This window comes from Sinohyriopsis cumingii, chromosome 1 (genome assembly GCF_028554795.1).
Source record: "Sinohyriopsis cumingii isolate HCF-2022 chromosome 1, ASM2855479v2, whole genome shotgun sequence".
NCBI lineage: Eukaryota > Metazoa > Mollusca > Bivalvia > Unionida > Unionidae > Sinohyriopsis > Sinohyriopsis cumingii.
The window spans coordinates 74,313,858-74,329,619 of record NC_142961.1 but is presented as its reverse complement, the minus strand read 5'-3'; the positions used below and the strand labels follow the sequence as shown (position 1 = coordinate 74,329,619).

The 15,762-nt window shown below is 33.5% G+C and overlaps 1 protein-coding gene across 5 annotated transcripts in view; it reads right to left on the bottom strand.

Moving 5' to 3' along the window:
- Positions 1–5,854: 5,854 nt before the first annotated feature.
- LOC149807126 (protein EFR3 homolog B-like) overlaps positions 5,855–15,762 on the bottom strand; it is a 138,046-nt gene continuing 128,138 nt past the window's right edge. For all 5 annotated transcript variants that reach the window (XM_089962380.1, XM_089962388.1, XM_089962401.1 and 2 more), the window contains 3 exons: positions 13,625–13,673; positions 12,541–12,650; positions 5,855–12,026 (listed from right to left, as the gene is read on the bottom strand). In XM_089962380.1, coding sequence (XP_089818506.1) covers positions 11,886–12,026; positions 12,541–12,650; positions 13,625–13,673 — 300 coding nt within the window. In that variant the 3' untranslated portion in view covers positions 5,855–11,885. The remainder of the gene's footprint in view (positions 12,027–12,540; positions 12,651–13,624; positions 13,674–15,762) is intronic.

The window sequence follows — 15,762 nt, the reverse complement described above, 5'->3', positions numbered from 1 at the left end:
TTGGGTATAGTAAAATTGTCAGATTCAATGAAAACTTCTGAACTTGGGTATAGTAAAATTGCCGGATTCAATGAAAACTTCTGAACTTGGGTATAGTAAAATTGCCGGATTCAATGAAAACTTCTGAACTTGGGTATAGTAAAATTGCCGGATTCAATGAAAACTTCTGAACTTGGGTATAGTAAAATTGCCGGATTCAATGAAAACTTCTGAACTTGGGTATAGTAAAATTGCCGGATTCAATGAAAACTTCTGAACTTGGGTATAGTAAAATTGCCGGATTCAATGAAAACTTCTGAACTTGGGTATAGTAAAATTGCCGGATTCAATGAAAACTTCTGAACTTGGGTATAGTAAAATTGCCGGATTCAATGAAAACTTCTGAACTTGGGTATAGTAAAATTGCCGGATTCAATGAAAACTTTATTTGATTATGAACATGATTATAACCTTGATATTTATTCAAGTCTACTGTTTAAATATCAACAATCAAAAGACTTGTATTTAAAATGAGACTATGAAATGTATAGAAAACATTTTGTAAATTATCAGAGCTTGGCCAATTGCTGTAAATTGTCTTTACCAATTTTTCAGCTTGAGATTTTAATAGAAGCAATAATGGAAATATGCACTCAGCAACACACCCCGTTTTTTTGATGCATAAAATGAAAAATCTTCCACCAGATAAAGTATTTTCAACAATTTTCAAAGACTACTTGTGAACTTCAGTTCTTGAGAACATATGATGCAAGGGTATAATTTTCTATAATAATGTTATTATTGTGTAAGTGTGTGGATGATGAGGCAAAGATGCAAAGATATCACCTACCCAATGCCATTGCAATCATCAGCTTGAAGTTTTTTCTTAAAGTGTTTAAGTCAGATACAGGGGGCTACACATCATTACATGGATGAAGGTCTGACACCAGTCAAAAATACATGGGTGTACACATCATTACATGGATGAAGGTCTGACATCAGTCAAATACATGGGTGTACACATCATTACATGGATGAAGGTCTGACATCAGTCAAATACATGGGTGTACAAATCATTACATGGATGAAGGTCAGACACCAGTCACATACATGGATGCAGACATCATTACATGGATGGAGGTCAGACACCAGTCAAATACATGGGTGTACAAATCATTACATGGATGAAAGTCAGACACCAGTCAAGTACATGGATGTAGACATCATTACATGGATGAAGGTCAGACACCAGTCAAATATATAGGTGTACACATCATTACATGGATGGAGGTCAGACACCAGTCAAATATATAGGTGTACACATCATTACATGGATGGAGGTCAGACACCAGTCAAGTACATGGGTGTAGACATCATTACATGGATGAAGTCAGACACCAGTCACATACATGGGTGTACACATCATTACATGGATGAAAGTTGGACACCAGTCCAATACATGGGTATACACATCATTACATGGATGAAGGTCAGACACCAGTCAAATACAGGTGTGTACACGTCATTACATAGATGAAGGTGGAGTAAGTCAAATACATGTGTGTACACATAATTGCATGGATGAAGGTCAGACACCAGTCAAATACATGGGTATACACATCATTACATGGATGAAAGTTGGACACCAGTCCAATACATGGGTATACACATCATTACATGGATGAAGGTCAGACACCAGTCAAATACAGGTGTGTACACGTCATTACATAGATGAAGGTGGAGTAAGTCAAATACATGTGTGTACACATAATTGCATGGATGAAGGTCAGACACCAGTCCAATACATGGGTATACACATCATTACATGGATGAAGATCAGACACCAGTCAAATATATGGGTGTACACATAATTACATGGATGAAGGTGTTGTAAGTCAAATAAATGGGTGTACACATCATTACATGGATAAAGGTCAGACAGCAGTCAAATACATAAGTTTACACATCATTACACAGATGATGTTAAGACACCAAATACATAGGTGTACACATAATTACACAGATGATGAAACGCCAGTCAAATACAAAGGTGTACACATCATTGCATGTATGAAGGTGTTGTAAGTGAAATACATGGGTGTACACATAATTGCACAGATAAAGTTGAGACACCATATTCGGATAAACAAGGGTATACATATAAGGTGTACATTTTGTAGAGTGCAGTGATATGGCATTGTCAAAATTTTGGGAGTACAGAGTCCAAAAATTGGATTTAGCAGCAATTTAAGTTTAATCAGAAATGTCATAGAGAGCAAAAACAAAACACTGAATAAACCTTTAACTGATTTTAGCAAAGTTTAGTGTGGTGTCTTGAATATGGGTAGATAGAATAGTTTCATAAAAGAGATCAGATTAATGTATCAAACTTGATTCATCATTGTATTAGTATAGCGAAGTTCCTATGGGGTGCCCCAGTAGTATTTTACTGCAGATTCATGCAGTGCCATGAGCTTGCAGACAGTTGTGTCTCTGTTATAATTTTTCCCGAGCTCTCTGATTGCAGTATACTTACTCTTGTAAAAGTCAAGAATTGGAGTATTTTACATGTCTATAATTCTGAATGTGAAATAAAACATTTCTTTACCAATATACAAGACAGTCAAATTGACAACTGCTGATATGAGAACAACTCAAATTATTGTTGGTGGAAGTGCTAATTTAATAATTCGAGATGTAGATAAACACGTGTGACCACATATGCAATCTTAAACATTGACAGATTACATCTATTGATGTAAGAAAAAAGTGCAACAGCACAAGATAGCAGCATGCCTATAATTCTCAAAGAAATATTGTCCACAAGCACCACCTGATTGGGGACTATTTTGCCAGTAAGCAAACCCAATGACAGTGACTTTTAAAGACAGCAACATCCAAATGACCAGTGAATACAATAGGCAAATGAACCAGAAAAATGATTTTGCCAATAATATAGCAATGGCATCCACACCCAATTTTAATTATGCATATAAGCTGATCCACAATGTCACAGAAATGAAGTATCCCAGTCAGTGAGAGAACTTCTTTAGAGCCATTTCTATCATGTCCAATGAAGCAAAAACCATAACTGAGATATATATGCACTCCAAGATATTTGAATATTGTTGGATACAAATATACAAAGTCCTTCGAGTTGGTGTAATACTTTGTTATGGATCATTTGAGCTCATTTGGAACAAGACCAACTTAATCCAGGCTTGCAAGTGAATTGTATGATCCCAGAAAGAACAAGCCTGAGTATTTTCAAAAACCTGATCTACAAATTCTTGCTATCATGACACAAAATTATTGCTTGATGGAAATTATAATCTCTTATCTAGATTTATTCCTCCAGATTGCCACAGCATGTACACAAGATAAAACAAAGACACTAATTAAATAACATTATTTAAATATAAAAAATTCAATGGCATTGTGACACAATCAATGCAAAGTCATATGCCTTGGAAAATGTGAACTCTGTGACAGAAAATGTTATGACTATTGTAAATCACATTTGCTTGCATTATGTGTTGGCTCTGGTGTTCAACCAAGCCTTAGTAGAGGTTCCATTACATCAGTATATGCAGGTTTTTACAGATAAAATTTGTCTCTGTATTGGAAAAAGATGAGGCTGTCTGTATTCATATACCGCCAAACTGTAAAATGTTATTCAAGTCTTTAAAATTAACTGTTTCAACATCAAAGTCTGTAAGAAGCTGTTTTATTCTTTTCATACAGTTGTAGCCCCGTATCCCTGCCAACTTCTGATTAGTAATTTTTGGCAACAACACGGCACCAGAAGGAGAGTTGACTTTTCTCTTTGATGGATTGTAAGGGTTTTATATTTGATCCAATATAAAACAATACAAATTAAAGCATTCCTTTTTCTGTTTCATAGACATTAATCCAAGCAGTCACTTTCTGCTTCAATGAAGAATCTTGAATACTGAGATATTTCTTTTTTTTTTAATGGAGTTTATTATTTTGTTATACTATTGCTGTTTTTATTTACCCTTGTTCAAAACAAATTAATAACCATGTGTTTGTTTGCTGAGGGATTGGTTTGGTTTGGATTTTGCTGGTTTCTAATTATAGATGAATTCAAGTCATGTGATCTAGCCATGCAGAAGATAATGTTGTTGTTGTTCTATGGTTTAATGCCATTTTTCAGCACAAGATAGGCTATACATGGTGGCCAGTATAACTGGTGGAGGAAGAACCCTGGAAAACCCAGGGAAGAACCACCGACCCACGAGAAGCTACTGGCAGGCTTTCCCATGTATCTACGCTAGCTGAGCCTTGGACTCGAACCCATGCAGACAGAGGTGAGATGGCAGTGATCCGGAAGAGAAAGCGCTTTAGACCACTCGGGGCCCCCCTACAGAAGATGAAGACTTTTTCTCACACCAAGCTAATAAAAGTAAACATTTTATGTGGTATATGGAAACACTTTATTTATTTTATAAGTGTACTCTAAACCAAAGTTGTTAATAGTGTGTGGAGTAAGTTGGTGACTGACTGTGAAATACTGGAATGGGATTACAGTATAGTTTGTTCAACACAACTATTGTGAATTTTATCCTATCTTTAACCAGTAAATATTCAGGTAGGCATCAATAAATGTAGCAAAATGTACCTAATTCTTTGAATTACTTCGTATGAAACCAGTTAGGTACTTTTAGCTATATTTAATGTTGTTGACCTGATAATTTACTGAGTTACAGATAGAAGAAAATTTGCGATGTTGTGTGGAACAAACTATTGTGTCATGGTGTTGACTTTTGATACTGTCCATTATAAATGCATCTCCTGTAAAGGTTTGAAACTCAAAATTTCATTTTCTTACTCGAAGTATTGTTTACAACATAATTTTCTCCACTCTATGCAAGTGATAACTGTGCATTGATGAAACTGGTTCATTAGCATTTGTACCAGTAAAATCGGGTCTTGTACCGACTTTTTCCATCTTGCTGGTACAAGAGCAGTAGCACAACCATAGTGGAAACATGCCTTAAATATGGTAAAGTGGCATAATCATCTTTGCCAACCATGTGGATCTGTATTATCATGATAGGTGGTGAAGACTTGCCAACACGAATGTGGAACCTTTTTTTGAGGAAATCCCAATGATGTTATTGAGAAAAAGACAATGAAGTCAAAGAAATCATATCAAGGATTAAAGCAATTGTAGTTTCTGATGCTGGTAAACATACTAAAAAAATTAATTGTTGGAATAAGCATTTTAGACAATATTTTATCAATTATATACAGTTATGCCAGGTGCAGCAAAGGCAAATATAATTTTTAATATTGGTTTAAAGGGAAAAATCTGGGTTACGGTGGAAATACCCAAAGTCATCAATCAAATTTAAAATTTGGGTTAAAAGGAAGTTCTGGGATAAGGTATACTCAATCATAAGAGTTCACTTTATTTATTAAATGCGCACAATTTCTGAATTTTTCAGACAAAGAGGTTTGCCATTTTCTTTCAGCATTCGTTGCATTTGTGATACATAACTGGTACTTTGATTAGTTACGACTGTCAGATCCAGTGGACTAACCTGATTGTTTTGTGTGGGGAGAGAGACAGAGACTTGCATTTAATTCTATGATCCATCAAAAATAAAGTCCGTCACATTCTGTGATTGACATATCATGGCAGATTCTATTCTTGATTATTCTGTTGACCAGATCTGTTAAATGTCTTTTAACATCTTACAATTTTTAACACCCATTAATAAAACAAAGAAAAATAGCATTAATAAGATTTATATATTTTGCCATGTATATTTATAAACTTATTTCTAAAATTCTTCTTTTTGTTTTGTTTGTTTAAAATCATTATTATATATGAATACCAAAAACACAATCCATATAACATATTTTATTTCAGGCAACAGCATGTTGATAAATTAGTGTTTGCAAATATACACACTGTACATGTATATCCTAGATATGCAATTTAACATTATTCTTTGAGGCAGTAGATTCTATGAACAACCATCATGCACACATGAATTCCATTTGCTACTTCTTTGTTAATTTTACAATTATTGTTCCAAGCAAGCGGTTACATTTTCACAGATCTGAGGCCGATGACCCTTGGCAAAACAATTATTGCTACAAGCAAGAGGTTAAATTTTTTCAGATCTGAGGTCAGTGACCCATGGCAATACATCAATATATAAAAGTACTTTGATCATAACATGAAATTATGAGTCCCTTGTAATGATTTACACTTTAATGTCCAAAATTTCTAGAAAACCAAAGACAGGGCTGTTTCTTTGTTTTAAAAGCTGAGTGTTCAAACCATTTCTGATTTGGTGGAGAAAGATTTTCAAAATAGCCCCCACTGCAGCCATACTGAATGTAAGATTGTCACCATTTTAAGGCCAACCTGACATCATAAGAAGTATTTTGGTGAAAACCCAATGTCCATTCAGGAGAAGTAGTGATAACAATATTTTCAAGAAGGCCAGCATAGCAGCCATATATGATGTAAGATTGTCATGGCAGCCATATTGGAGGTTAAATCTGCACCATGTGACATAAGAAATTTCTAAGTGAAATCTTCATCTTTATAAAACTTTCTTTTTGGAGCAGAAGTGGTAAGATTTTAAAGATAGTTGCCATGTAACCATAATGAATGTCATACTGACACCAAATATATTTAGGACCTCAGGTGGCCTAGTGGTTAGAGCATCTGCCTCGGATGCAGGAGGTCATGGGATCAATCTCCGACTGAGTCACACCAAAGACTTACAAAAATGGTACTAACTGATGCCTTGCTTGGTGCTCAGCATTAAGAGGTTAGTGTTCCCTAGTGTCAGGATAATGTAACTGGGTGGGACATCATGCTACATGTCTGTGGCATGATGCCTCAGTGCTAGACATAACTATAAACTGTCACACTGCAGACATCGTAGTGATATGAATGCAAAATTGTTAAAGCTACATTAAAAATCCAAATCACACACACACATACATTTAGGACCAACAAGACATCACAGGAAATCTTTTTTTTTTGAAAACTAGTTGGTATGACCATCCATACAGAAGTAGCAATAACAAGATTTTCAAGATGACCACCATTTTAATTTAGAACCAAGCAGACGTCAAAAGAAGTCTTTTAGTCAAACTCTGTGTTGATATATATGTCTATCCATTAAGGAGGCGTAATGATAATGATTGTCAAGCTGGCCAGTGTGACATCTGTATTGTATGTCTGATTGGCACCAATTTCTTTTAAGGCTAAGAAGACCCTAAAGATGACGGACAACAGACCATCCCATTAGCTCATCTCACCTATGATCATCACAGCTAAAACATTAGTTCCATTCTCTGTACAAAAACAACAGTTTTTCTTAAGTCAAATATCTGGGTGACTAAAGAGTATAACTCAAAAAAAGTTTTGACTGAACAAAAAACAAAATTCTTACACGTTCCTTATCTCAAACTAGCTCTGTAATGTTAAGAACTGTGTGAAATAAACAAAATATAGGTAATGCAATAAATAACTGAATCGAATCTAACTTCAAGTTTTAGATTTAAAAATTAAATTTATCAACAGCATAGTCAAAAGCAGTAAATACAAAAAAACTGATGAGTCTTTATAAATATCCTTCTTGCCTCACAAAGATGAACATCACATCAAAGAACTGGGTCTGCTTCTGGGTAAATGACCAAAATGTTGTATTTCTTTCTCTTGTTCATAGTATTAAGACAGAATTAAAAAAACGCTGCAGTGTAAAACATGCCAATATTTAGCTGTAACACACTGTAGCATGAACTTTACATAAGAAAATATTTGAGCTAATTTTAAAACTATTTTACATCTTTTCTGATCACTGAATTGTGGACAAAACCATTTTGTCACAATAACATACAATGAAGTGAAAAGATACATAGCTGTTTGGGAGATGAGCTGGGACAGTGAAATCTGACTGAATCCAGTTGTTTCAACAAACCATTCATCAAAATAGTGCTGTCATGAAGGTATAGCAAACAATGGAGGTAAAATGTGAATAAGTTTGTTAAACAAACTTTTGGCTACTTTATAGCCTATATATTAGACAAGTCTGAATTTGCAGTATTGGTGAGGAAACAAAATCAATTCCAACTCTAAGACAATGACAAAATATTTCAACATATTTCAAAATACTGTTTGTGTTTCAAATCCAAAAATGTGCAAAATAAAATTTTTACAAAATAAATCCATTTTAGACACTTGTTAAATTTTAGGAAATTTAGATGTAAAGCATAATATATTACTAAATATATTTTTATTCATCATATTAGTAACAATTATACCATAATTCTCTGATGATAGGTTCATGTTTGGAGATAAGCCCATCAGCAACTTCAATAACATTTTGGCAAGATTTTGATCTAAGAAAGCCTTATTCAATGATAAGTCTACACCTCATTTTACATAACATTTACAAGTCAGGCCTGGTGGGCTTATCCTGGAAGAAATACTGAGATCTATGTTTTCCTTTTTTCAGCTGAATTCCCTCATTAAAGAAGTTGAAAAATGATAAAACAGCACAACCTATTTTTGCTACTCTCCCAATCTAGAATAATGAAAATAATTTAGCAAAAATGTAAATCAGATTATTGTTTCAAAAACAGGATCTGACAAGCACCATCTGGATGAGAAGAAAACATGTACTGGAGACAATTTCCTGTACAATACTCATCATAAATGTGTAATCAGAAATGTAAAAATGTCAGCGCGGCATATACAGCTGGACAAAGACCACCCATAATTAACATAAGAATGGAGTAAACAATGTCAAATACATGCTCTCAAAGTTTCAGAGTGTTGATGTCATTCAATTTGTGCATAAATCTATTTGACCTCAGAAATTATCAAGGGAGACAATTAAAGTGAGACAAACCAAATCAATATGGTGAATATTTACAATCTGAGAGAACATAGTACATATTTACAATTCAAGAGAAAGTACCAGGTATAAAAGAGCTAATTAGGAGAGAACAATTACCTAAACACAGCATGTATCTACAATCTGAGGGAAAAGTATACATTTGCAATTCATGGGAAACAACTCTTATTTCAAAAATCAATGTCATTCAGTGTGATCAATATCTGAAGTCTACAACACCAGGATTGCCCCAAACTTAAATAAACCAAACTGGATGGTCAGGGTGGATTTTGCTGGTAATTTTAATAGTTCTCCACTATCATCTCCATACCAGTTTAGGATTTTGGGAGGCAATGTAGCCTGAAGTTGCTTTCTACATATACACTGAATAATATACTCTTTAGGATATTTTTGTAAATATTAGTGTTGTAAAGTAAATGTTTCTTCTTTCACACATCTTCCAATCCTAAAATGATCTTCCGAGTAAGACATTCTATATTTTTCCTTAAGTTAGATCTATTTTCAATAAGGTGTAAGGAAACATCATGTACTGCTATTGTTTGCTGTTCAATCATACATCTGAAAACTTGAGCAGCCAAGATCTGATGCTGCAAAGCAGCATTATCTTCAACAAAATGTTTCTATAGTTTTACTTTAATAACCTCTAAAACCCCATGGAAGTCTATTACTTCTTGTTAGGTCTCTTAACTTAACATCATCTTTATGTTTCCTTTTGTTGACACATGATGTCCAATACATGTAATTGGAACCCTGCCATTTTTTATGAAGAATTAATATTTTTTTATGATTCTGTGCTGACTGTTTGAACTTTTAAGAGACTGATTGTCCCCTTTGCCTTCAATGTGTTTTCATTTGTTGGATGCCATTTCTAGACAATGCCATAAAGTAGGTAAAAGCAATGCACATACATCTGAACATTCACTGAAATCTCCCATATAGGCAAAAATAACTGAAAATTTAAACTTATTCCATTTTGGTTTTATTTGCACTTTGGTTCCACTGTAATATATTTATGGTAATACTACCTGTGATTACATAACTATGAACTGGCTTAAGCATGGCATGAAAATTTGGTTAATAATTTCAAGCACCATTTGATTATGTCAGTGCATAAATATCCACAGTTGTTTTACTTTGTGTTTTGGACAAGGTTTCTTAAGCCTCCAAGTGTGTGTTTATGAGGTTTGATATTTAGAATGGAAATTATCCAAATTGTGTGAAAATGAAACAAGACAGAAAAAAGCATGCATTTTACACATGGCTATATATATCTCATTCTCATTCTGCTTTACTGATTTTATAAGACATTTCCTATTAATTTATTCACACAAAAGATTTACCTCCTATGAAAACTCTTCTTATACAAGAAACATTGCTTACAGATCTCCAATTAAAGCGACTGTTACAAAAATGTATCATGGATGTACTAAAACTGCCCAGTTGTTCCTATACAGATTAACTCTACAGTTAGCTTTGCCTACCATCAAATATATAAATGGATATACTTTTTATATGTATCATTTAAGCAGTGCTTAGTGTCAACATGCCACAGTGATATGATACAAAATTTGCACTTCAAAATATGTATATTACAAGAATAATTGAGACATCTATCTAATATCATTAAAAAAAATGTGCTTGTATATCGGGACATTGATTTTCTCCGTACATATTGCACTTGTTCCATCTGAGCAAATATTTAATACTTTTGTGTGCATTGCAGTAAAGAGGTAGCTTTTACACAACACAGTAGCAAATGTAAGTAGCAAACTGACAGAGAAATACGATGATACTTAGTGGCTGCTCAGAACAGTGATATGATACTCTGCAAATATTAGTTGCAAAATGCTGAATTCTACTGCAATAAACCTGATTTTATGAATGATATGGTACCAATAATATGTGCTGTGTGATAATACCAATAATATGTGCTGTGTGATAAAATAATCAGATTCTTTCCACTGTTCATAATAATTAGCATGGTTGCAAATTTAGTTACATAATTAAGGGATGGCAAACTGCTGATAATGAACCCACACCGAGATCTGTGAAATTTGTTCCTCACACATATACACAAATAAATAAAAATATACCGAAGCACAGTTAGGAACGTTTTTATGTATGTACTCTCATGGGACTGGGAGAGGAGGATATCCCTGAAATGTAAAAAATGGTATCTTGATTTTTCTATATTATACACTTGCATATGCCGAGCTATGCCATGAAATAACTTAAATTTGTAAATCCAAAGAACACTGACTTTATTTTTTCTTTGCTATATTCAAACATCTACTTCATCCTGATTCATTTTAAATAGTTTCTACCACATTTTTCGAAACTGTCTACAATTACTGTACATGTCTGTATACCCTAAACTTTAAAGTGAGTTACTGTATTTTATAATGTTTAACTTTCCCCCAGCTGTGAGTAACATGAAAGGAATTCCATTCCCCTTTATATAAAAAATACATTAATAGTTCTATTAAAAAGCTGAAACTTAATTTTGTAATTAATTTTCGACCAAAAAAAAGATTTTAGAAAAATTATTTGAGTAAAACATGAACTGATTTACATTCCTTACATAACACTGGCTTTGTGATGTGTATGACACTGCTGAATCGACAAATATTTTTTAATTAACATAATTAATGCTTTGCTTATATTACTTGCAGGTATTGGATGGCAAAATTAGTAACCTTTCACAGTCCAAACTAGTATCCAAATAAAACGTGTTTTTTAATCCTTGCTTGCTTCCAGCCAAACAAAGTAAGGATCTGTCACTGCATAATGTGCTGACAAATCAGGGTCAATACAGCTTTTTTTCTTCTTCAATTTATATTTCATCTGTACTACAGACACCAATCTGCCAGTATATTATGTAATGGTGGATCTGGATCTACACTGTTTTTAGCTCAGTGAACAATTTACACAAATAAATATGATGCATTTAAATGTTAAACAGTCAATCACTTAATATCAAAAGCAAGGAAAGAGCTAGTAAACATAGAGCTCTGGGAACTGAATATCGAAGACTGGAACAGTTGTTTTATTGGTTTTCCTCAAGCTGCCAGGACTATCCGGATGTTTGGATACCATTTCCAGGATCTCATTCAACTTGTTGTGGAAATGATTGGACTGAAAATTGCGAAAGTAAAATATTTTAATTTCAAAAACATCTGGTGATCCAAGCAGCTGAACTAACAGCTCGTCACATATATTTGTTAGGTAGTTCACTTTGAAATGCAACCACAGCATACTTGAAGCAAAACATGCAGGCATAAGACTGTAACATAACAATTGGTCTAGACATTTCTTGTTATTTCAGTAAGATTTTTATTTACAATTATATGAAGGAGGAGGGTGTGAACAAGAAATATCTCAAAATATCATGTCTCTCAATAGCACAAAGTAAATACAATATATTCTTTATAGAAAAAAATAAAATAAATGAACAGAATCTAAATAAGACAGATCTACTGTGTTATAAAACTTGCTTCTGGCCAAGATTTATTAATGCAAACAATTCATAAAATCTACCATTAATTTTTCAAAAGTCTGTCTACCAAGTAACTACACTGATTAGATGTCTAAAATCAATTTTGTCTGAAAAGGATATTTTCACAATATTGTAATCAATGAGGTATGTTACCTTTGATTCAGAACGTGCAACGATTTCTTCAAATGGAGCAGTTTGGAATGTTTGAAGGATTTCTTTCCTTCGTCTTTCTTCCTCATCTTTTTCAAGTGTACTATCCTCAGCTACGAATCAAATGAATAGAAAAAAATTTTTTTTTACCTCATCCTACTTTTGAAATTAAACATAAGTAAAATTATATCATCTTGGTGTGCAGAATAATAGTTAAGTATTTCCTCTTATGAAACCATCTTTTCTGCAATAAAGGTGAGGTAACTGAAAATGAATGTCCTATCTCAATGGGAATAAAAGGTCAACATATTTTATTCTGACGTCAAATGAGAGTGGTTTTTTACGAGTCTGATGTAGATTGCTTAATTACATTTATCAATAATGACCTTCTACATTTATAATCTGTTCAATAAGAAATGATTTTGCTGGTGCATGTATATCAGTGCAAAGTAAGAAACAGTGACCTCATTTATATTTCTTTATGGTACTCATCTCATAATAAAACTTAAATCTTGAACATTGAAGGATTAGTAAGTTGTGAACATAAATTTACACAAAGTACAAAAATATTTAAATTGTTTCTTCACATACTAAATTAAGAAAATTGTTTGTTGTTTGTAAAAAGAAAATAATGTAGAAGAATATTTATGAAATTTACAGAAAGAAAATCTATATGATTTCATTTAATTCAATCAAGTACACAAATTATACACAAGTATTTTGTTAGATTTATTGCATAGCAAGGAATACAATTTTTGATATTGTAAAACAACACTTTTTGTAGTAACCAAGTTCTGAGTACAACAGTCATCATGAGAGCATGTTACGAATATGTGCATTACAGACCCCCTCAAAACTGTGTAAAGTTATATTGAAAATAATTTTTGTTCAAAATCAACCATAAAAGATGTATCAACTACATTTAAATACAATCTAAATACGGACTCCAAATTAGCAATCTATTGTGGTAAGTTCTTTGATATGTAATACTTGTATATATAGTGGTAAATCACACTTATATACCACATAGACATATCTGGTGGTATGTCACACTGAAAAGCCTGGTGTTATAAGAAAATATTTTTACCTAACATCTTCTTCAATGATTCCACAGTGATTACCTCCTCTGCTCGTTTCTAAAATAAAGAAAATTGATATGAAGACTACCAACTTGGATCAGTATTCACCGCCTTGCCATTCTCATTATAAACATTATTATTGAAGCCTACAAAATGAATGCTAATAAATAAAACATCGGTCTATGTGACTTCATGATTAAGAAGTGTAGCAGCTGTCTAAACTACAAACAATAAATAGATATGTACATGTACTTCTCTTTAACATTAGTTTTTCACTGGTCTAAACCACAATCAATGCCTGGTTGAACAATTTACTCTGTTTTGGGAGTCTCTGTAGGCTAAACTATCATCAATAGCTAGTTCTGCACATCACTCCATTTTCAGTGAGTGTTACAGTAGACAAAGTACATACAATTAAGAACTGGTTGTACACTTTATCCCATGACAAAGGAGTGAAGGTAACCTCAACTACACTCAATAGCTGCTTAAACACTTTATCCCATGAAAAAGGAGGGTTACAGTAGCCTCAACTACACTCAATAGCTGGTTGTGATCTTCACTCTATTGTGTTAAAGTAGTCAAAGTACATACAATTAGCAGCTGTCTGTATTATTCATGCTATGATTAGGGAGTGTTACAATAGTCTAAACTACAGTCAAAGCTGGCTGTACACCTTACTACAAAATTAGGAGTGTTGAAGTAGCCTAAGCAAGCAATCAATAGCTGGTTGTATAAATTACTACAAAATGAGCAGCCACTGTGTTACAATAGTATAAACACCAGTCAATAGCTGGCTGTACACATTACTACAAATTAGGAGTGCTGAAGTAGCCTAAGCAAGCAATCAATAGCTGTTTGTATAAATTACTACAAAATGAGCAGTAACTCTGTTACAATAGTATAAACAACAGTCAATAGCTGGCTGTACACACTGCTACAAAATTAAGAGTGTTGAAGTAGCCTAAGCAAGCAATCAATAGCTGGTTGTACAAGGTGGGGGGGGGGATCGTCTTTACAAGCAAAAACATGTGATTCTCAATAGACCCCATTATAAGTTACTTATATTCTAAAGTATGAAAACTTCTGTATTGGCATCCACAGCAGTAAAAAATTCAGTCAATGTAATGCAACATAACCTAGTATGCTGTTGTGACCTCCACAGCAGTGACAAAGTCAGTCAATGTAATGCAAGGTAACCTAATATGCTGTTGTGACCTCCACAGCAGTAACAAAGTCAGTCAATGTAATGCAAAGTAACCTAATATACTTTTATGACCTCCACAGCAGTAACAAAGTCAGTCAATGTAATGCAAGGTAACCTAATATGCTGTTGTGACCTCCACAGCAGTAACAAAGTCAGTCATTGTAATGTAAAGTAACCTAATATGCTGATGTGACCTCCACAGCAGTAACAAAGTCAGCCATTGTAATGCAAAGTAACCTAATATGCTGTTGTGACCTCCGCTGCAGTAACAAAGTCAGTCATTGTAATGCAAAGTAACCTAATATAATATTGTGACCTCCACAGCAGTAACAAAATCAGTCATTGTAATGCAAAGTAACCTAATATGCTGTTTTGGACTCCACAGTGGTAACAAAGTCAATGTAATGCAGTATAACTTAATATGCTGTTGTGACCTCCACAGTGGTAACAAAGTCAGTCAATATTATGCAAGATAACCTAATATGCTGTTGTGACCTCCACAGTGGTAACAAAGTCAGACAATGTAATGCAAGAAAACCTAATATGCATGGACTTCAATCATTAGTGTACCTATCCAAGATTTTGATGATTTAAGCCCTTATTTAAAATTTAATCAAAATCAAAACAACAAAAAAATTGAATAGGATGGTGGATCAATATCACTTAAATATGAAGGTGGATCAATATCATTTGAATATGAAGGTGGATCAATATCATTTGAATATGAAGGTGGATCAATATCATTTGAATATGAAGATGGATCAACATCATTTGAGTAGGATGGTGGATCAACATAATCTGAATAGGATAGTGGATCAACATCATTTGAACAAACATAAAGACATTCATTCCATGACATTCTCTGCCTAGTTTACGTGAAATCAGGCCACAGTTTTTTGTTTTGTTTTTTTAATAAGTTAAAAATAGCAAATATTGATGGAC